This window comes from Cydia pomonella, chromosome 25, assembly GCF_033807575.1.
Source record: "Cydia pomonella isolate Wapato2018A chromosome 25, ilCydPomo1, whole genome shotgun sequence".
In the NCBI taxonomy this organism is placed as follows: domain Eukaryota; kingdom Metazoa; phylum Arthropoda; class Insecta; order Lepidoptera; family Tortricidae; genus Cydia; species Cydia pomonella.
This window is the reverse complement of record NC_084727.1, coordinates 9,628,838-9,651,931: the sequence shown is the minus strand read 5'-3', so window position 1 is coordinate 9,651,931 and position 23,094 is coordinate 9,628,838. Positions and strand designations below refer to the sequence as shown.

Here is a 23,094-nt window from a genome sequence, read left to right as displayed (position 1 = left end):
TATTGTTCTTTCAACTGCTTAATGGCTAAATCAAGATTGCTCAGAGTCGGACAAAGATAGCAACGTGCCGGAGAGAATTTGCAACAATTACAAAGTTCAACTACACTTAAATCGACCGGGATATAAACCGTGATTACCTTTTATATTGTTTTTATTGAGCTCATGATATCTCGACGCAGTTCCATGCATCTTGTTCACGGGTAACTGGAGATAGCGGATGGGTATCAAAGTTGTGTAGACCGCGCTCGGCCCTCATTCGTGCGCGTCGGCTGCGAGCTGCTTTCGCTTTCACACCACACTCAAAATTTCACTACGCGTGTTTGATTCCCGGTTCGATTGACGGTTTATATCCCGGTCGATTTAAGTGTAGTGAAACTAACCGTGAATCGTTCAAAACTGTTAATTACAAAGTTCCCATGAAATGTTCTCAGTATTTTTCCTGCACGTTCATTGCCAAGCCTTTTTGAGGGGCCCGCTGATTACCAGTTCGCCGGACGATGGCCTGTCAGTTTCGCGATTGTCAGCTTTTGCGAATAACTGACAGGCCGATATCGTCCGGTAAACTGGTAATCAGTGGGCCCCTATCGAGTCGGGATGGCGATGGGATGGCTACGGTGCCGGTTTTTCGTCCGTACATCAAAGGTAGTGGGTCAGTTATGGTGGGTACGCATCTACACGGGACCCATTCCATAGTGCTCTCAACCATCGCAGGGCCATCTCGTTGGTCCAGCGCTGGGCCATCGTGTAGAGGAGCCAGAATCACCGCATGGCCATCTCGCTGGTCCAGCGCTGGGCCAACGTGTAGAGGAGCCAGAATCATCGCATGACCATCTCGCTGGTCCAGCGCTGGGCCATCGTGTAGAGGAGCCATTATAGGCAGGGACTACCCACTAGGCCAGAACGGTCGTCTGAACAGAAACTTTTGAAGTGAAAACTTGCATAAGAATTCTCTCATTAAAATCCGGAAATTTGGAGAATGTTCTGCAACTTGCGCTTTGTCTAGCAATACGCTAACTATATGCAATGGCAGTGTGTGGCAATGTCATCAATAATATCAAATTTTCTATGTAAATATGTTTGTAATCACACCCTTTCACTTTGTTCTATTCAAATTGATGCAAAGTTATCTTAGGCGGACTTTATCATTGTATAGGACGGTTTGTGAGAAGTAATAATGGTAGGCTAGACTTTAAAAAATGACTCAATGGAGAACGGCCCGGGTTCAGGCCGAGGCGTCCGACTTTTGGGTAAAAGGCCACTTTCAAGCATCGGTGATCAGGGATATTTGTATTTGTCGGACGCCTCGGACCAGACCCGTACTGTTTTCTAGCGTGAGTCATTCACCGCTGAGCTACAATTGTAGAGCTACGCCGTAGCCGATAACATGGATTTCCTGATATGTAGCGAAAATGCTTCGTGGAAGCAAAACAATCAACCTAGATTAGGGCACTAAAGCCACAAATGAAGGAAAATATTTTTTTCATACATCAAGCCGGGCAACTCTCTGTCGCACTTGTAAATTCGTACATAAGTGTGACAGGGAGGCAACACGTCGAACGTGGTTCGCGGTAGGCCCTGAGACGAACAGAGCGAGGGAGAGTCAGACAGCAGTAAAAAAATATATATTTGTTATTGTTATTAATTAAAAAGTAACTTAGTCATAAAAAGTTTTGGATTGATATATGATGACGCATGAAATACAATAAATTATTGTATCAGTCAGTTTACTTTATTCTCAATCAAGATACAAGACATAAAAAAAAATTATCGCAGTATTTTTGTTTGTTTTCAATTTTAACTATGATATATTTGTTTTATATGCTTTTGTTATATGAATCCTGTTTTTTTATGGGAAAAATCGGGGTAAAATTAATAATTTTAACATTATGTTACTAAGCGTGCAAAGCGAGTGTAGATAGAAAAATTAAACTTCCATTGAGCATAATTATGAACACATTTATTCCCAAAACTGGCAATTCTCGATCCCAGACACGTGATCACGCAGGAATGTCCTGTGCGCGCGCACGTGCGTGAAGCTTCCGTACGCGTACACGTTGCACTCGGCGTTGTGCGGGGACGGCGCGGTGGACGCGATGCCGCGCAGGTACGGCGTGGCGTGCTCGGCCGTTCCGGACCAGAAGGCGAGGCCGCCGCCGCTGTCGCCCTTGCAGAGAGCTTTGCCTGGAATGGGAAACAATTCAGTCAATTACACATTTAAAGGATGACTCACGCAGGTCCAGTCCGGGCCGAAGTGTCCGACACTTTAACCTAGAAAACGATGTGTCGGAAATCTCGGCCCGGACACGGACCTATATAGCGTGAGTCATTCTTAACTCAGGCTCAGATCAGTATCAGAAAGTGAAACGTGGCCCTTTTCTTAGTTGTATTTTTTGTTTCGACCCTCGCATTGCGAAACGAAATACCCAAATAAATAACCCAACCGCCACTAAAAGTATTCAATTCGACACGTTTCGCCACTCGATGGATGGCTTCTTGTAATTTTCTAACAGGTTATTATATCGCAAATCGGCAAAGCAATATTAGTGTTTTAATAATGGATTTCCACAAAGTAACGCCTGATTCAATCAATTATTTATAGTGACTTGTTTTAAAATCTGTCCTCCTCCTTACGTCGTATTCCTCAATATTGAGGGTCGTGAGTGTCGTGACTCTATCACTTTCTCTCTTATGATCTTTCCCCATCTGTTTCTCTCTCGGGCGGTGTGGAGAGCCATGTGAACTGTGAAGTCAAGAGCGGTGCGGATTTGGTCAGACCAACGTATTGAACTCCGTCCGCGTCCAGGCCTCTTCCCAACTTTGCCGGTCACAATGAGCTTTTCGACCTTGCCATCGACTTTTCTTGCAATATGACGGAAATATTCAAGGACTCTCCGTGGACATTCGTGTTAGGGTCCTTCTGGACGTAGAAATGATAATGCGGACTGTATAAAAATAGGCTGGTTTATTCCGCCTTAATTACAAATAAATCCCGGCCAAACAATTATAAAAAACTAATACGGTATTCGTCCGTTGCCGGTGGAGTATGTGAAGCCGAGTGTGTGTCGCGCGGCGCTCGTGGCTTGCCGCGATGACGTCGCGCTCTGTCCGCCGCCCGCGTGTCTCCTCACGTGCGTATGTTCAGTACTTAACATTCGGATGATAGCCGCGACGAGATTTTGAGTTCTCGCAATATGGCGACGTTAGTCCGAATCGCTGTCCCCCCGGGTATCTTCCTTCAGCCCAACATCGCGAAGGCTTCAATGCGTTTGCGGTCAGCAGCTTTCAATGTCCAAGTTTCAGCGCCATACAAAAAGACCGAGAAGACTAGAGACCGTACTAGTTTGGTTTTGGTTTTTACGGAAATGTTGCGATCTCTTCAGATATTTCCAGCTATCACCACGCCAAGACAACGCCAGTTATTTTAAATTATTTATAATCTGTACATAAATATAAGAGCCTCGGTAGAGAGTACCATTTTGTACCTTTTGGCGTTGAAACTCTAGGTCCATGGGGTCCCAGCGCGCACAAGTTTTTTGGAGAAATCGCGAAACGTCTGGTTGACGTAACTGGTGACCGAAGAGCTGGCGGCTTCCTCGCACAACGTATCAGTATTGCGATACAACGAGGAAATGCCGCGAGCATCCTTGGTACAATGCCTCAAGGGCCTATTTTAGATATAAGCTAGTTATAGTAATCATCTGTATATATCCATTATGTATATTGTTATTGTCAATAAATAAAGTTTCTTCAATCTGTACATAACCCAGAAATAAAATGTGTTGATAATTCTCACCTGTGTCATTCTCGCCAGCGCACACTTTATCACAGGTGATGTACTTGAGGAAAGCGTCCTCTGAGTCGCGGATGCACTTCTCTATCTCAATGTATGGGAGCTCCAGCCACAGCAGGCGCTGCGTCGGCGTGCCAACGGAGTCTGTGAGGCCCCAGCCTGCAATCTGGAAAACATACATGTACATTTAGGCGATAGAAAAAAAATACATAACGGCAATCAAGGACCAATGTGCAACTTGCACGTTGCTAAGGTAGAGCATTCTCAACATTTTCGAACATTTCTGTAAACTTTCATGAGAATATTCTCATGCAAGTTTTCACTTAGAAAATTCCCGGGTGGATTAGGAATTACTCAATGTTCTTTCACTCATTGGCGTCTATTTCAAGTGTCATATAATTCAAAACTAACTGTAAGGTTTGGAAATAACTGTGCAGAAAAAAATACAGAGAACATTTCATGGGAACTTTGCAATTTTGGCAAATTACCTTTGGCACATTGCTACATAGATCGGATAGTACTGTCACCTTTTTGGTAATCGAAATTAACCCTTATTACCAGCCTTCATCAGCTGCCTTTTGGTCTCAACATCAAATTCCACGTAGATAGGCCGTACTCCTCGAGAATACTTGAATGGCGTGGCCAAATCTTCTCCTCAGGCTTAAATTACTTTCTCACCGTGCCCTGATGTCCAGCCTTCATCTGCTGTCTGTCGAACGCATCATCAAAGTCCACAGTATACCTGAATGGCGTGGTCAAAGTTTCTCCTCAGACTTAAATTACTTTCTCACCGTGCCCCGATGCCCAGCCTTCATCTGCTGTCGGTCGAACTCATCATCAAAGTCTACACAGATGGGCCGTACTCCTCGGGTATACTTGAATGGTGTTGCCAGCTTCAGGATGGCGATATCTTCTTGGAAGCTGGTCTTCACCCCGAGGAAGCGAGCGGGGATTTTGATGTCCAGTACCTGGTAATGGCGTTGGGAAAAATTTAATAAAACATATTACAAAGAGTGCCGAATAATTAGGATCTCATACGCATACATATGGATTACATACATACGTTACAAACCTAAAGTGGTCTTGCAATTTCTTAATATTATATCAGCTTCTATTCGCTGCGTGCATGACTATGGCGCCGTCCTGGCAACTTTGCGTTTTCATTATTAGAATTTCCTCTTAAACTATTTAATTATGATCTATGAGGTCTTAAAAATACATATGCCTCCTTCTGTCCCAATAGCTTCATTTCAAAAATTTCTCAATTGAACTGACTTCGCACGAAGATATTTTTTCGCCAGTACGGCTGACGGATTTGACTACTGTTACAAAATGTGTACTATATAAAATGTTTACATACTTTATAGTATACAAGACAGGTTTAAATTTAAAAAATAAATGCAATGCGTAAAGGCGAACTTAGACCTGAAGATCTTTTCCATTAAAAACATGAAAGTCATGTAGGTACTGACGTCAGATTTCTGCGCCTTTTTGTCCATAGGATCTTTCCAAGGTTTGTAGATCTTGCTGGCCGCGACCGCGAATTGGTGAGCTGGCTGCAACCCCACGACGTCGTCCCAGAAGCAATGAGCAGCTGGAAATGGAAAGTTTGTGAGTAGGATCAGAACATACTTAAGTTCGAAGATCAAAGTTCAGTCATATCCACATCGCTCAAAATTATCAATTGTCTGAGATGACAAACTTAGATATTCGGTTATCGCATTAGAGTGTGACAGACATGCGGGAATTGCTGAGTGCCGAGCCGCTTATTAAATACATTTAAAAAAAAAAAACCTTGTTTTTCTTAGATATAAGCACCTCGGCACTCGGTAAATCCCGCACCATTAGCGCTTAATTTGACAAAATGTTCTTTTTTTTTAAACTTTTAATGTATATATATGTATATATATACATAGAATGCCCCTTTCGCATAATTTTCATTCCTCCATACTTATACTTATTTAAAGTTTTGTGATTTTGGTTGAAAATCCCAATTTTTTTTTTCAAATAAGGATTAACAAATAGAGCACTTTTTTATACTATGATCGACGATATCGTCCGTGTTTTACGTTACCCTCCAGAGTATAAAATCGAATTGAATGCATACAAACTCATACATTTTGATTAGCAATATAAGTTGTAGGACATTCTTAAAATTCCGGACACTTCCATGAGAAAATTCTCATGCAAGTTTCCACTTCGAAAGCATCCACTTATAAAGTTTCCATTCAGATTAGAGATTGCCGTTTATTTCAAGTGTCAAATTAATTGAATAACTGTAAGAAGGTTTGGCAATAAATGTCTTTTGCTTCGCAATGTTTGGCACATTACTAATTTTGACAACATTTTATTGGAGTTTTGCATTTTCTACATTTATTGCATTCTATGAAATGGCCATTAAGAGCATTATGAAAATTGAAAAGAAATATGAATAGATATTAACAAAACTGACCTGATATAACAACATCCTCTCGAACTATCGATCCTCCACATATAGGGAAGTAGGGGTCCGTGATCTTCCTATATATACCAGCATACCAGACAGGCCGAGGAGTTCCCTTAACATCTCCTAATCTTAGCGTCACCTCAGACGATCTACGCTTTCTCTTCTTTACTATACAGTCATCTGGAGGTAGATACGTAAGACCTACATATGGTGGTTTGGTAGTTGTTATGTTCGGGGCGCAGGGTGATTCTCCATGATATCTTTGGTCGAATTCTGAAGGCCAAGTGCTGGGGTCTAGAGGGTCACATTCTGGTTCTGGTGGGACTGGTTCGGCCCTTGCTGGGGATGGCGGTACGTTGTAGGTATGGTTGGTAGGAGGTAAATATTCACGACCTATATATGGTGGTTTTATTGTTGTTGTGGTGGTTGAAGTGGTGGTTGAAGGTGTAGTAGAAGTGGTAGTAGATGGTGTAGTTGAAGTAGTAGTAGATGTGGTAGTAATAGGTGTAGTTGAAGTAGTAGTAGAAGGTGTAGTAGAAGTGGTAGTAGATGGCGTGGTAGAAGTGGTAGTAGATGGTGTAGTCGTAGTAGTTGTAGTCGACGTGGTAGTAGGTGTAGTTGACGTAGTCGTAATAGAAGGTGTAGTTGACGTAGTGGTAGTAGATGGCGTAGTCGTAGTTGTTGTTGTAGTCGACGTGGTAGTAGAAGGTGTAGTTGAAGTAGTAGTAGAAGGTGTAGTAGAAATGGTAGTAGAAGGTGAAGTGGTAGTAGATGGCGTAGTCGAAGTGGTACTTGTCGTTGACGTAGTCGTTGAAGATACACTAGGCGCACAAGGAGTTTCGCCAAACTCTCGTTGGTCGATTTCTGAGGGCCAAGTGCTTGGGTCTAAAGGATCACATTCCGGTTCTGGAGGCACTATTTCAGCTCTAGCCGGTGCTGGAGTTGGTATTCGTGGTGTGGTAGTTCTGACTGGGGCACATGGTAGTTCACCATATTGTCGTTGCTCGTATAACGTGGGCCAAGTGCTTGGGTCCAATGGATTACATTTAGGTTCTGGAGGCACTTCATCAGCTCCCGCAGCAGGATAGGTTTGCGTATCACCAGGTTCGCCCGTTGTTGTCGAAGTAGTTTTGGGGTCCGGTGGTAAGTATCCAATCCCTATAAAAGGTCGTTTCGTTGTTGTTGATGTAGCTTTTGTGATTGGAATGACGGTTGTTGTTTTTGTAGTTGGGGTTAATTTTTGTTCTAGAACAGGGGGTGTTGTTGTTGGTGTAGCTTTTGTAACTAGAATGACAGTTGTGGTTTTTGTAGTTGGGATCGTTTCTTCTTCTTGATTACGATTGAAATCAGGAGTCGTTAATGTTGTAGACGGAGTACTTAAAGTAGTCGATTTCGTTGTCGATGGAGAAGTTATATTTGTGGAAGAGGTTGTAGATAGAGTAGTACTAGTTGATGGTGTAGTAAAAATTGTTGATGAAGGAGTGGTAATTTTAGTTGAAGGAGTAGTTACTAATATGGTTGTCGAAATCGTTGTAGGATCGTCTTCTTCAGGCGGTACCACCATAGCCATCGCTGGAAGAAAAGCTGGTTCATTTGTTGTAGTTCTAAAATCAGGTACGATTTCATCTTCATCATCTTCTGGTTCTGGTGGTACTATCATAGCCATAGCTGGAGATACCTCACCGAATGGGTGTTTCGGTATCCTATCAGGGAATATTTCTTGATGATCTGGTGTCGTGGTGTCGATTGGTCGCTTTGTTGTAGTTCTAAAGTCAGGTACGATTTCATCTTCATAATCTTCTGGTTCTGGTGGTACTATCATAGCCATAGCTGGAGATACCTCACCGAATGGGTGTTTCGGTATCCTATCAGGGAATATTTCTTGATGATCTGGTGTAGTGGTGGAGATTGGCCGTTTGGTAGTCGTAGTAAAGAAAGGTCGCTTTGTCGTGGTAGTGGTAAAGAATGGTATTTTAAATGTGGTGGTAAAGAATGGCCGCTTAGTAGTGGATGTGGTAAAAAATGTTCTTTTAGTTGTAGTATACAACGGTTTTCGAGTTGTACTTATGGTAAAGAATGGACGTTTCGTTGTAGTAGTGGTAAATAATGGTCTTCTTGTAGTTGAAGTGGTCTTTGATTCATCAGGTGGTAAATATTCTGGCGCTTTGAAGGGTTTTGGTGGGAGGTAGCCAGATGTCTGGTAATTTTGACCTTTAGCAAAGTTAGAACCAAAATTGGAGAAAGTGTTTTGATTATGGAAATTGGTCAAAGGATTTTGAGCCTGGACTTTCTGTCCAAAGTTTCCAAACGCTTGACTATTGTAACTATTTAATGCAGGTTGACCGCTGAAACTTGACTTGAAGGAATTCTGACCGTTATCCGGTGCTTGTAAATTCTGACTGAGGCTGAAAGAATTCTTACCGTCTCTGGATCTAACCGTATTTTGACCTCCATCGTGATATTCTGATCTGAATGAACTTTGACTGTTAAATCCAAATGTATTTCGACTTTGTGAATTTCTATTGCTACTTGGTAGCTTTGCATTTTGATAACTGGCTCCAAATGTTCCTTGATTTTGGGTACTCGTTTGTAAGTCTGCAAATGTAGAGGTCTGGCCTCTTCTAAATGAGTATTGAGGTTGATTATTATTAACTCCAAACTTCTGCTTTTGAGAATTCTGATAAGTATTTACCCCAAATTGATTTTCAGAATTCTCACCAAAACCTGTTCGTACTTGCTCTGGCCTGAAGTTCTGGCTCTGGCTATGATGGTTTGGTTGAAAGGAGTTGTCATTTTGACTTTGACTAGGAAAGTTTCGCCGTGGTCGGTAAAAGCCCTGTCTTCTCCAGTCATCTTGTATGGAATCTCCGCAGCATTTTTGAAACTCGATTATACCTGGAACAAAAATTAAAAGGTTAAAATATTTTTTTACGAAATCTTTTTTAGAACCCGTCTAAGCTAACTTTGCCCCGTCTTGAACAGGCCGAAGTGACGGAGTGCCATTATAAACGTCATATTTTCTAAGAATATTAACATTAATGATGACATTTTGAACACTGCCTACGGAATTAATATACGGTATATAATAATATAACGGTAAGGAAATAAATCTCCATGTACCAAAAAGTGTCATCAAAAAACCAAAAGGTGGCGCTACAATACCTAGAATACTTGAACAAAGAAATCAAATTATAGACAGCGCACTTCACTCCGTCAATAGCGCCTAGGTTCTTAGCTACTCTAGCGCTACTCTGGAGAGATTTGGAACTATTATTTATAGCTAGCAGCTGGACACTTTTGCAACAGTTCTACCATAAGGGCCGGTACAGACGGACTGCAACTCGACTGCAACTTGTGTGGGAACTGCACGTCGACGTTGCAGTTGGAGTGCAGTCGATATGCAGTTATACTACACTTCTCTTAATTCCACACTCCATAACTTTGCCATTGCAAATACCATTCAGATTTATTTTAGTCCGACTCTAAAATCGGACGGTCACTTGCAAAAAACGATATTTACGATGGAATTTATTTATTTATATGAGCCTAGAATGTCCCTTCGCTGGGAAAAGGCCACCCTCCTCCCTTTCCACGTATCCCGATCTTGACCTGTCTCTCACCAGTTCCTGTCGAAGGTGTCAAGGTCATCTCGCCAACGCCGTCGAGGCTTGCTGCGACTTCGGGTTCGATTTTGTGGGGCTCTATTGGTGGTTGGTTTAGCCCATAAGTCATCTGGCATACGGCAAACGTGTCCCGCCCAGTACTACTTCGCTTCGGAATAATGAAGATAAATTACGAATACAGGATTAGTCATGATCATTATTGCCCGGACACTCCCGGACTAGCAATATGCCAAAGCTAAATTTTCAAAAATTGAAAAAGTTCTTATAAAATTATGTGCAGGGGTCGGACAAAAAGTGCGGATGACGTAAAAATGACGTAATCTTGCACACATGATGATGTTTGAGTTTGTATTTAAACTTCCGTGTGACATGTAGTAACAAAGTAGTATTAATGAAGTAACAAAATAATCGTAAATAAATCCATGGAATTAATAATACAGGTGGTAGGGTGATGTAGTGAATAAAATAAATTTCACGAAACTTGTTACCATAAGGTATAATTATTTGAAATTAGTTAGAACAAGTCTGTGGGATTGCCACAATATTCGAGTAAAGATGACATTTTAGAGCGTTTTCTTATACATTAGTAAATATAAATTTTAGCTAAATATAATCGTGAAGATACAATAACTAAACAATAACGAAGTCAATTTATTGTTCATCTGATTGACAATGTGTCAGTCAAAAACGTACTTACTCATTTCAAGTGGCGATATCGTTTAAAGAGGTTGGTTGGTTGGTTTAAATGATAAGTGATAATTGTTTATGAAAATCAAAAATACTATTTGAAATCATCCTATAAGTGGTTTGACGTCATCCGCACTTTTTGTCCGACCCCTGAATTTATGTGTGTATTTTAATGAGAAGTGAGAACCTCCTTAGTTGGTACGAGTTAGTGACATAAATTAAAAAAGCTAGAACACCCGTTGAAGTAAAATGGACTTTAGCTCCCGCTGCACATGTGTGAAATAGCACGCATACGGCGCAAGTGAGATGAAAATAATGAACCATCAAGCATTCAACCAGAGTTAGTAGTAGTAGTACTAGTAGTAGTAGTAAAACACTTTATTGTACGAAAAGAAACATAAAACAGGAAAGAACACACATCATTCACCAGAGTTCATAGTTCAGGGATACATAATATATCATAAATTCATAATATCTAATCTAATAACACTGATGATTAAGAACCGCTTAATTTGAATTCAAATTATGTAATTATATACGTCGCGTCGTGTATTAGCTGACGCCGTTATATACCGTTTGCCGTCGAAAAACAAAACACGTAAAGCGTGACTATATGATCACGCGCCATATTGCGGAATTTCATTGGAACTAAACTTTTCATACTAAACTGAATCTCAGAATAAATAATCCCACCAAAAAAAATTCATGTAAAGTGTTGCCAAGACTAACAGGCGCATAGAGCTTTTACACTAAAAAGTTATGAGATCCCCTAGTAGGCACAAAGACTTTTACTTTGTAAGCCCAAACTTTATCAGCTCTAACTCAATAAAGCCAACAGCTTGGTCAAACAGTACTGCTTGGCCGTTTCGTTGCTGTCATATGGACAATCCCGTAATATCATTTTCAGAATTTTAAAGACCTATGTTAGGTGCTAAGTTGTAAGTACTTTGTACTACCTATACAAGTCCACCGCGGGAGTGTTTATGTGACAGTAACGAAACGGCCAAGCCTTACTGTTTGACCAAGCTGTTGGCTTTATTGAGTTAGAGCTGATAAAGTTTGGGCTTACAAAGTAAAAGTCTTGGTGTCTACTAGGGGATCTCATAACTTTTTAGTGTAAAAGCTCTATGCGCCTGTTAGTCTTGGCAACACTTTACATGAAATGTTTTTGGTGGGATTTCATTAATTTTTGTAAGAGTTGTTATACCTGCTAGAAATGACTTAAATACATAGGACACTAGATGAGTTTTGCAATTGACAAATATGAAACAAACGGGTGGCCTATCACATATATTTTTTAAAACTATATTTCCATAGACAATGATTGGCTGGAAAATATTTACCTTCTTTTTAAATTAACTTACTAAAAAATCTTAACATTGTATGAAATAAAAATGTTTTTTTTTTTTTTAATTTATTGAGAAACAAACAGTCTTAAAATAAACATATAAGCAACTTAGCTAATAGCTACAAATTGATTTCATTATAGACCTATAGTTTCCTAATTTTAAATGTCGATGTACAATTGAAAAAATAATAATAGTGTAAACTGTAAACTTATAGTGTACATAACAAAAGCGTAAATGTATATAAAAATATATATGTAGAGAACTGAGAAAATACTTAAATCACAGGTACCTACAATCAGGTTGCTGCAACTTTTAACGGTTATTTTAGAAAAGAATATATAATATATAATATATATATTATGTTGTATAAAATATGCGTAGATCGCCCTTAGCCCACGCTGACGTTTTCAAAGTTTATATCAATATTTTAATAAGTAAATTTAAAAATAAAGTAAATGTTTTCCGCCCAAACATTGTCTATGGAAATATAGTTTAAAAAAATATATGTGATAGGCCACCTCATTGTTTCATATTTGTCTAATGCAAAACTTATCTAGTGAGTAGACCTACGTAAAAGTAAACAAACAATTTGTACATTTTCGGGTAGTTAGAACATTTATTGGTTAACCAACCAAATATAAAACCGCCTGGATCTATCACTAACCTACATTATTTGATCATGTAATGTTTCGATCTACCCTCAACTGGCTGAAGGTGCCATTTGGCGGTAGATTTTTATTTACTTACATAAATATACATATTCTAGTTATAGATATAACTAAGGCGATAAGGGGATACTTGCCACTTGGGGGGGGGGGGGGGGCACTTGGCGTACACGAAGAAAGGCCCTGGGCGAATGGATAGGCTAAAATGATGATGAGTTATAAATACAAATCGCTCACAAGGAACTCTAAAGATTACAACAGTGTATTCCTTGATCATATTTAACGTTAGTCGTCATATAAAGCCCGACCAGAAATATATAATCATTGTAAAGGGGTGTTGTTATTCTCATGTATAGGGTGACAGTTCAGTTTAGTATGAACATTTTAGTTCCGAAATTCCGAAATATGGCGCGTGATCATATATTACTGGTCAGGCTTTACTTAAATGTCAACCAATTACTCACATGAAATAAGTGCGGGAAAGGATATATCTTCGTGTGTGGACTCTGTCAAATGGTACGTAAAATATATCGTAAGATGCCCCCGCGTAGCCAACGTGCATATCGTTCACGCTCCGTGGGGAACGAAACGCAACTGTCACAGTTGCACTAATATGGAAGAGTGATAGAGATAGATGACTACGCTACGATTGTAACGCGGTTTTGGTTTATTATCGCTCCGTCTGTGACTGGCTTAATTTCCTGGCATTAATGTATGTATTCCCCCTCTTAATTCTTTTTTATGTTTTCTTTTATTCAACATTTGTCATATTATTAAATCATAGAATAGGACTTAATCGCGTTTTAAGTTCTAAATTATAATATTATCGCCGGCGTTTCGAGGCCGGCGTTGTCCCCGTGGTCTCGGAGAAGACTGGCTAAAGTTGACTTCGACATAGATGTCGATGTCTAGAGCCGCGCGAGTTATTTGAACTACCCGCACTTGGTCTTGTTTATCATTATCAACTTGAACGTTTTGCGTTTCAGGGATTTACACACAACACTAACGATATTCGATTTAACGACCGTCAATGTGTCAATATTCGTTTCCGCTTACTAATAAAAAACAAAAAAAAAAAAAATTGTTTATTTCGGACCATAATCCATAGAAATTGATTAGTAAGTAAGTAAGTAAATATTCTTTATTGTGCACCATACATTTAAAAATAAACAGGAAATGAAAAAACACGTAAAAGTTAGGTAACAACAGGCGGTCTTATCGCTAAGAAGCGATCTCTTCCAGACAACCTTTGGGTAGCAGGAAACTATGAACTTACAACATTGAACGGGTAGTGCCGATATACATATAATTCAACAAAAAGAAGACGCAAACAATATAATACATACCTACATACTAATAAAATAAATACATATATACATACATACATTATATATTATACAATCATAAATAAAGGCAGCGAAAGGTAGTGAGTCTTCAAAAGATTTTTGAAAACGGGAAGGGATTTAGCACGTCTAATGTCTAATGGCAAAGCATTCCACAACCGAACAGCACGAAAAGAAAAAGTGATTAGTAGCTTCTTAAAAATCTATGTTAGTCTTATGAATAAATATATATCTACAGGAAACTTAACCTAGTAGGCATTGGGTCTTACCCTATTTGTCCCTCCCAATAATCACATTAACCCAGTATTTTGTGAGCGGGCAGTCGAGGCGATCGGCCAACGTCCTTAGCATGCTGTTGCTGCTTCCGCGCACTCTCCCAAGCAGTGAGGCAATTCTTTTTCGCCTTATGGCAAAGAAGTCGTCGGTTCTAGCCTCGGCGAACATGCCCGATGCGCTGCAGTGTTTAGGTCGCCTCAACAGCATTCTAAGGACGTTGTTGCATTGCACACGCAGTGTATTATAGGCCTTCTGTGTGAATCTCACCCACAGGCTGCACGTGTAAAACGTCTGGCAATAAGCCTTAAAAAGTGTCAGTTTTACTTCCTCGTTACAGCGTGCAAACCTGCGGGCGAGCATATTACCTCGTACTGCCAAAGCTCTCCTCTCTCTTTCCACATCCATATCATCACTGAGCTCCCTCGTAATTACATGCCCTAAATATTTAAATTTATCAACTATTTTGAAAGCCACTCCCCCCAGCATGATCTCAGGCAGGGTCTTCGTGTTATACTTATTGTTATACTTACTAATGACTGGATTATGGAGTGTGGAATTAAGAGGAGTGGCATCTGTTATGGTAGAACTGTTGCAAAAGTGTCCAGCTGTCAGCTATAATTAATAGTTCCAAATCTCTCCAGAGTAGCGCTAGAGTAGCTAAGAAACTAGGCGCTATTGACGGAGTTAATTGCGCTGTCTATGATTTGATTTTTTTGTTCAAGTACTCTAGGTATTGTAGCGCCACCTATTTAAAGTTTTTTGATGACACTTTTTGGTACATGGAGATTTCGTTCCTTATCTACACCTTCCGTAGACTGGATTTCATGTGGATGACATACTAAAACCAGGTCCCTCTTTCCCACTGGGCACTCTGGGCCCGTGCCCGGGGCCCCCAACCTCACGGCCCCCGTTATTTTTTTTAAAAAGGGCCCCCGTTTTTGAGTGCTCTAGGGCCCCTTATTCCTGAGTGCCCAAGGCCCCCGCGTCTATGAAGACGGCCTTGCCTAAAACCCTCATCCCGATTGAAATTGCAATTTTTTTTTTCAATGGCTTCACATAAGTACTTTTCCCGTTAGATTTTTTAAAGCCATCAAATGATGCAAAATACAGTTTCTATATTACTCAATAATTTATTGATTGTTTAAAATCCCACATATGACCATTCCAAATATGATAGATGAAATAATAATTTGAATTTATTATGTCTGGGGGTCAAGGGTAACTAGTTAGTGCACATGACATTTTGACTTGTCAGTCTGGTCAAAAATGCTAAACTACATATCTAAATAAAAGATATCTAATGATTGTATTATAACCCGGAAATCTAAACTGCGAAAAAAGGACATGCGGGGGTTTAGAGTGAATATGGATGGTTAAAAACATCAGTAGAGAAAAACATTAGCTCATAATACTCAAATTAAAAAAAAAAACCGGACAAGTGCGAGTCGGACTCGCCCACCAAGGTTTCCGTACTTTTTAGTATTTGTTGTTATAGCGGCAACAGATACCTATACATCACAGGTCATGAGAAACCTGACAGACGGACAGACGGACGGACAGCGGAGTCTTATTAATAGGGTCCCGCTTTACCCTTTGGGGACGGAACCATATAAAGGAAATAATGTAGCCCATTATAATAACCAAGGCAATTTATAGTTCCGAGAGTAAGCGAGGGCCGATATATGTCAAGGATGAAATGGGGATTTATGCCTGAGTTTTTCACTTCGAATGCGAGTAAAAAATAAAGAAATATCTAATATTTCTGGTTATTTTGTCGTAAGAATTCAAGACACATAAAAAATAGTACTTGGACCGCGCACAGCCGCTTGCGGAGGAAAGCCCGTCGGCCGCCAGCCCAGTGGCAGTTTGTATGGCAGCTTTTGGACTTTACTGCTGTATCAATAAGGGTCGTAATAGATGATTTATATTATACACTAGAGTAAAAAAATAGTACTTGGACCGCGCACGGCCGCTTGGGGAGGAAAGCCCGCCGGCCGCCAGCCCAGTGGCAGTTTGTATGGCAGGTTGTGGACTTTATTCCTGTGTCAATAAGGGTCGTAATAGATGATTTTATGTTATACACTAGAGTATAAATATTGTACTTGGACCGCGCACGGCCGCTTAGGGAGGAAAGCCCGTCGGCCGCCAGCCCAGTGGCAGTTTGTATGGCAGGTTGTGGACTTTATTCCTGTGTCAATAAGGGTCGTAATAGATGATTTATATTATACACTAGAGTAAAAAAATAGTACTTGGACCACGCACGGCCGCTTGGGGAGGCCGGCCGCCACCAGCTCAGTTGCAGTTTTTATGGTAAGTGAACAAAAAAAAAAAAAGTTAGTCACCGGGCGAGATTCGAACCCGTAACACTCGTTTAGCAGTCCGCGTCTTAACCCGCTGGACCAGACGGACAGTAGCCAGCAACACGAAATTAGCGACCATATTCTGCGTCGAAAAAAAAACGCATGAAAACTCGAAAACACGCGTTTTCCCAAACATAAGACTAATCTAGATAGATTGTATACCCCCAAAAACCCCAATATACCAAATTTCAGCGAAATCGTTAGAGCCGTTTCCGAGATCACAGAAATATATATATATATAAATATATACAAGAATTGCTCGTTTAAAGGTATAAGATATCACGAGATAAGTGAAAAGAATTTCATACGATTCTGATATTTAGAGCTTTTTAGTCGAGTCTTAATTCGAGCTAAACGCCACAACGCCAACAAACAGATAAATAAATAAATAAATATTAAAGGACATTATTACACAAATTGACTAAGTCCCACAGTAAGCTCAATAAGGCTTGTGTTGAGGGTAATTCGACAACGATATATATAATATATAAATATTTATAAATACTTAAATACATAGAAAATACCCATGACTCAGGAACAAATATCCATGCTCATCACACGAATACATGCCCTTACCAGGATTTGAACCCGGGACCATCAGCTTCGTAGGCAGGGTCACTACCCACTAGGCCAGACCGGTCGTCATAATCAATAAAGATCAATGAATACTCACTAAATATAACACCTAACTTATTTCTGTGGGGCTATCTAAAATTACGTGTCTATGCTAACAAGCTGATGACATTTAAACCGACCATCCGACATAAATGTACTAAGATAACGTTGAAAATGTGCGAAAATATGCTGAAAATTGCGAGGATTAGGGCTCACTTTACTTATTAATTAAAATATTACGACATTTTTATACTTGTACCTATTGCTCTTTTGACATGAAATCATTATTTATGGGAATATGAATAAAAGTAGTAAATTTTGACATTGTAATTATTATTCTAGTCTATTTTATTTTGAATTTGACATGTTAATATATTAACTATTTTTGTATTTATTATTTCAACTAATTTTTATTTTACTATGAATCATGATTTCATTGTTATTATGTCAATATTATTAATTATTTATTATTCTTATTATGTTTGGATATGATTTGATTTTAATGTACTTACTAACCCCTAGCTATAACGATGGTACTAACAATTTTTTATGGAATTCTAGTAGTTCTGAAATAAAAATATTTTATTTTATTATTTATTTTATTATTTACTTGTCTGCTGTTAGTAGCAGGGATCGGAACCGGTTTTTTGGAAAAACTTTGTAATAAACATATATTTCGGTTTATTTTGTACTCCAAATATAGGACTCGGTTGTGTTTTAGATAACGACTTCGTATTATGAGATTGCCCAATTAGAAATGAAATAATTAACAAAGAACGAAAAAATACCGTTTTCGTACCCATACAAAAATACCGGTTTCCGATCCCTGGTTAGTAGTGCACATATGTCAGGCATTATGTTTCGCATGTATTTGCAGACCCTGAATAATATATTTTTAAAACAATAATCTTATACCTTTAAACGAGCAATTCTTGTATATATATAAATATATATATTTCTGTGATCTCGGAAACGGCTCTAACGATTTCGCTGAAATTTGGTATATGGGGGTTTTTGGGGGTATACCATCGATCTAGATCTAGTCTTATGTTTGGGAAAACGCGTGTTTTCGAGTTTTCATGCGTTTTTCTTTCGTCGCAGAATATGGTCGCTAATTTCGTGTTGCCGGCCGCTGTCCGTCTGGTCCAGCGGGTTAAGACGCGGACTGCTAAACGAGTGTTACGGGTTCGAATCTCGCTCGGTAACTAACTTTTGTTTTTTTTTTTATATGTTCAATTTTATATATAATTTTTTAATTTTTATTGTTTTAGACAAGTTTAATTTAGTAAAAAAATGTAGTTAAGATTATCAGAGTAGACCACCATATTACAATAAATAGTTATAACCGAGCAAAGCTCGGTCGCCCAGGTACTGAATAACTTAAGCTAGTTATTCATCTAAAATAGGCCCTTGGGCATTGTACCATGCTCGCGGCATTTTCTCGTTGTATCGCAATACTGATACGTGCCAGCTCTGCGGTCACCAGTCACGTCAACCAGACGCTTCGGGATTTCTGCAAAAAAACCTGTGCGCGCTGGGACCCCATGGACCTAGATTTTCAATGCGAAATGGTGCAAAATGGTACAACTTTTGTATTCTCTATGAAACTGGATAAGTACCTACGTAGAATCAGTCCAAGCTAACTATACAGTGCTTATTTAGTCTCCTGCAATAATTTAGGGGGTGAATATATAGGTCATACTGAGCAACTTTTACTATGGAACCAACCCAGAAATCGCGAAAAAAAATTGGCTGTTTACATTTTAGTTGTCTGACCTTGACCTTTTCTATGAGAATTTTTTTTTTTGCGGTTTCGGGGTTGATACCATAGTAAAAGTTGTTCAGTATGACCTATATACCTATATGTAAACAGCCCGTAAATTATTGTAGGTGCCTAAATAAACAGCCTGTATACCGACGACACATGCCAAAGTATTCTTGAATGCATGCAGCGATGATACTGTCGGAGAACGTTAGAACGTTAGTCAATCATTTTATAATATGAAGAAGATTTATAGTGACACTGACTGATGCTCGCTGCTGCAATGATGCAATAATAACACTGCAGTCGCAACCCGACATTAAATAAATAAATAAATATTATAGGACATTATTACACAAATTGACTAAGTCCCACAGTAAGCTCAATAAGGCTTGTGTTGAGGGTACTTAGACAACGATATATATAATATATAAATATTTATAAATACTTAAATACATAGAAAACACCCATGACTTAGGAACAAATATCCATGCTCATCACACAAATACATGCCCTTACCAGGATTTGGACCCGGGACCATCAGCTTCGTAGGCAGGGTCACTACCCACTAGGCCAAACCGGTCGTCGGACATTATTACAAGCTTTTATTTAACTTGCAATGTACCGGGCAGTATAAGAAATTACCGGTCATTATGAATAATGTTCAAGAGCGTCGGGCAAAGTGATAAATGCCCGACTGTTCGTGGTCCATTTAATAAATCAAGGTTTGAGATAGTTTGAATTTATCATATGGACCGGGCAGTATGAATATTTCCCTACTTCTAGCCGGGCAATGTGATAAATCAATTTTATCGAGCAGATACGTCTGCGACCTATAACATTTTTTATTTATTTTATCTTTTGTAGAAGTTGTGGGTTTAAGTCCTGCTGGAAGCGTAAATTTTTCCATTTATTTTTCCTTTAATATAAATAGGTATGTGATAAAGTCCTAAACATTGAATAAGAATAAGAATGATCTATTGCAGTACTGTGTACATTTGTAGATGGTAATCCTGATACAATTTATTAGTTCCAACAGTTACCCATTATGTAACTATGTCGAAAATGTAAAGGGTTATATGTACTGTAAAACGTTGTACGATACATGTGCGAATAGGTAATTCGCAACTCGTGTCGATTTAAAACACTCCCGTCGGTCGTGTTCAACTTGTTACTAATTACTAATTACCTATTTTTCGCACTTGTATCGTAAATAACTAATTTCACTCCATACACGGAAGAAAGCACCAGAAAAATATAAGAGAAACCTAGATCAAAGTTATTTTCAGACACTATTTCCATTTAATAAATCCGAAAGAACTATAAAGAGTAGGTAACTTGACCATGACGTCATTGTTCTGTATTTCATAGAGATTCCATAGTCGCTAATCGTTTTGACAGTTCAAAAAAAGAAACTGATTTGACTAACTAGTCAACTACCCTATTCTTAGGCTTCGTTTTACCCAGACATACAGCTCCTTACGGCCCAACCACGACATCGTGTCACGGCGGCATAGGTTGGAGCAAGACACAGCGATCCGACCTTTCATTCCCACCTATGGCCGCCGCTCGCCGCTGCCGCTGCCGCGCGATGTCGTGGCCGGGATGCAAATAAGCCTTATGGGTGGCTCGTTTCTTCAAAGTAAGCCAGTCTTTGGGGAGCTGATCTGAATTCCCCAACGCTGAATTTCCATACAACACCTGTCTTTCTGTATGTGTTCGAAATACCCATGTTTGAAAAAAAATCTTATTAAACTTATCATTATCAAACATGTATAGATAAAACATATCGCGGTAAGGGCATATATATGTGTTATACTGATTAGCACAGGTATTTGTTCCTGAGTCATGGATGTTTTCTATGTATTTGTATATTATATATATCGTTGTCTGAGTACCCGCAACATACACAAGCCTTTTTAGGGTTCCGTAGCCAAATGGCATAAAACGGAACCCTTATAGTTTCGCCATGTCCGTCTGTCTGTCTGTCTGTCTGTCTGTCTGTCTGTCTGTCTGTCTGTCTGTCTGTCCGAGGCTTTGCTCCGTGGTCGTTAGTGCTAGAAAGCTGAAATTTGGCATGGATATATAAATCAATAAAGCCGACAAAGTCGTACAATAAAATCTAAAAATGTAATTTTTTTTAGGGTACCTCCCCTACACGTAAAGTGGGGGTGAAATTTTTTTTTCGCTTCAACCCTAGAGTGTGGGGTATCGTTGGAAAGGTCTTTCAAAACTAATAGGGGTTTTCAAGAAACATTTTTTGATAAAGTGAATATATTCGGAGATAATCGCTCCGAAAGAAAAAAAAATGTGTCCCCCCCCCTCTAACTTTTGAACCTTAGGTCCAAAAAATATGAAAAAAATCGTGGAAGTAGAGCTTAATAAAGACATTAAATGAAAACTATAGCGGACATGATCAGTTTAGCTGTTTTTGAGTTATCGCAAAAAGTTTTCCCTTCATAGTAAAAAGACTTATTTTAATTAGGTGCTGATTATGCAAATTTGCCTATTTGTTTAACTCAGGTGAAAGGTACCGTTTCATCCCTTGGTTAACAATTTACTATACTTTAAGCTCCAGTTTAGCTTATTGTGACGGAAGAGTAACTACGGAACCCTACACTGAGCGTGGCCCGACATGCTCTTGGCCGGTTATTAATTTTACCGTGGGGGACTTAGTCATTTTTTGTAAGAATGTCCCTATAACATTTATTTTAACTTGCGTTAATTTAAAAGAGGTTTTTAGAATAAAGTAAATAAGTAAAAGTAATATAATAAATATAAAATAAATAGGCTTTTATTTTCTAATATTTCTTACATGGATTTATATTTGGTTAATTGATGTTAACTATTTTTAATTAACTAGGTTTTTTTTGTACTTTAAGTCTAATCTTTATTCTAAGAAATCGCGAAACATCTGGTTGACATAACTGTAACTGGTGACCGAAGAGCTGGCGGCTTCCTCGCACTACGTATCAGTATTGCGATATAACGAGGAAATGCAGCCAGCATCCTTGGTACAATGCCTCAAGGGCCTATTTTGGATTTAATCTAGTTATAGTAATCCTCTGTAGGTATATCCATTATGTATATTGTTATTGTAAATAAAGTCCCATGTCTTAAGCAGGAACCCCTTAGGTGAAGGTCTAGTAAAAGAAATATAACACTTACCTAAAACACTTAAAATTATTATAATCCTTAACATCGTAAGTCCAACTAAAAATATTTACACTTTACAATAAAACATAAATACAAACAAGACACCGCGCGCATGCGCGTTGGATCCTATACTGGTCGTCCTTCCGTCAAAATGATAGTTACAAACCAAACCATTATAGTAAACATATATTTTATTAGGTATATCGTAGGAGTATATTCGTTGATAGGTCCACCTGGGAGTGAGACACGTTGTAAATTATATCATATGTTCTTATATTTACGGTTGATATTAAAATAAAACATGTAGAGATATAGACTAAGGTTTTTTTAAGCTTACGTACCAATACGTTTCGTATTGAATCTGAGGGTTTCGTTTTACGGGCGAGCTCGTATAATAACTCGAAGCAGGGAATCCCATTTTGATCAAAAAACCCTTTTCACATCACCCATTCGAGAAAGGGCTTTATCTTCCCTGCTAGGCGGGATCAGTGGTACTTTTCATCCCTGAATTCTCTGATCTCTAAATTGTAAATTTTCTGTGCTAGGTAGGACACGATTTTACTTCTTTTTTTAATACAATTTTTTAGCTCAATAAGTCCAATAACGAATAAGTGTCCATACTTTGTTAGTAACAAGAAAACACTTAAATAACTATATTAGTACAGTCAGCATCAAAAGTAGCAGATCAAACAAGGTTTCAAAAGTATCTAACATTCTGTTACAGCTTAACAATAAGTAATGGTTCTATATGTAGAACAATTAAAGCTGTAAAAGATATACTTTAGAACTTGAATTGTAGAGATTTATCTATATTTAGAAAAGTTTTCCGGAATATCAGATACTTTTGGCGCGTCGTTTCATCCGCTACTATTGATGCTGACTGTACCTAAACTTAAGTGAAGCGATGACCAGTACCTGATAAGGCTACTTTCCCACCTCCCCGCTATCTCTTATATCTTTTGTTCTTTTCTAATTTCCTAGGTTTACTCTCCCTTTTAACCGAAGTTACTTTTTAGGGTTGC

General features: G+C 38.9%; 2 protein-coding genes across 3 annotated transcripts in view; one reads left to right on the top strand and one right to left on the bottom strand.

Moving 5' to 3' along the window:
• The window catches only part of LOC133531389 (uncharacterized), a 50,452-nt gene that overhangs the window by 8,450 nt on the left and 18,908 nt on the right, over positions 1 to 23,094 (top strand). Inside the window, exon 1 of one of the 2 annotated variants that reach the window (XM_061869588.1) lies at positions 5,295 to 5,401. The exons of the other annotated variant lie outside the window; for it this stretch is intronic. Coding sequence (XP_061725572.1) covers positions 5,377 to 5,401 — 25 coding nt within the window. The 5' untranslated portion in view covers positions 5,295 to 5,376. Of the gene's footprint in view, positions 1 to 5,294; positions 5,402 to 23,094 lie in introns of those variants that run through there. 2 annotated transcript variants of the gene reach the window in all.
• LOC133531388 (mucin-2-like) lies at positions 1,936 to 22,227 on the bottom strand. Its single transcript, XM_061869585.1, has 6 exons — positions 22,085 to 22,227; positions 6,243 to 9,131; positions 5,263 to 5,384; positions 4,582 to 4,758; positions 3,794 to 3,956; positions 1,936 to 2,181 (listed from the first exon to the last, which is right to left on the bottom strand). The coding sequence occupies exons 1-6, from the start codon at positions 22,116 to 22,118 to the stop codon at positions 1,958 to 1,960; spliced, it is 3,609 nt and encodes a 1,202-aa protein (XP_061725569.1). The 5' UTR covers positions 22,119 to 22,227; the 3' UTR covers positions 1,936 to 1,957.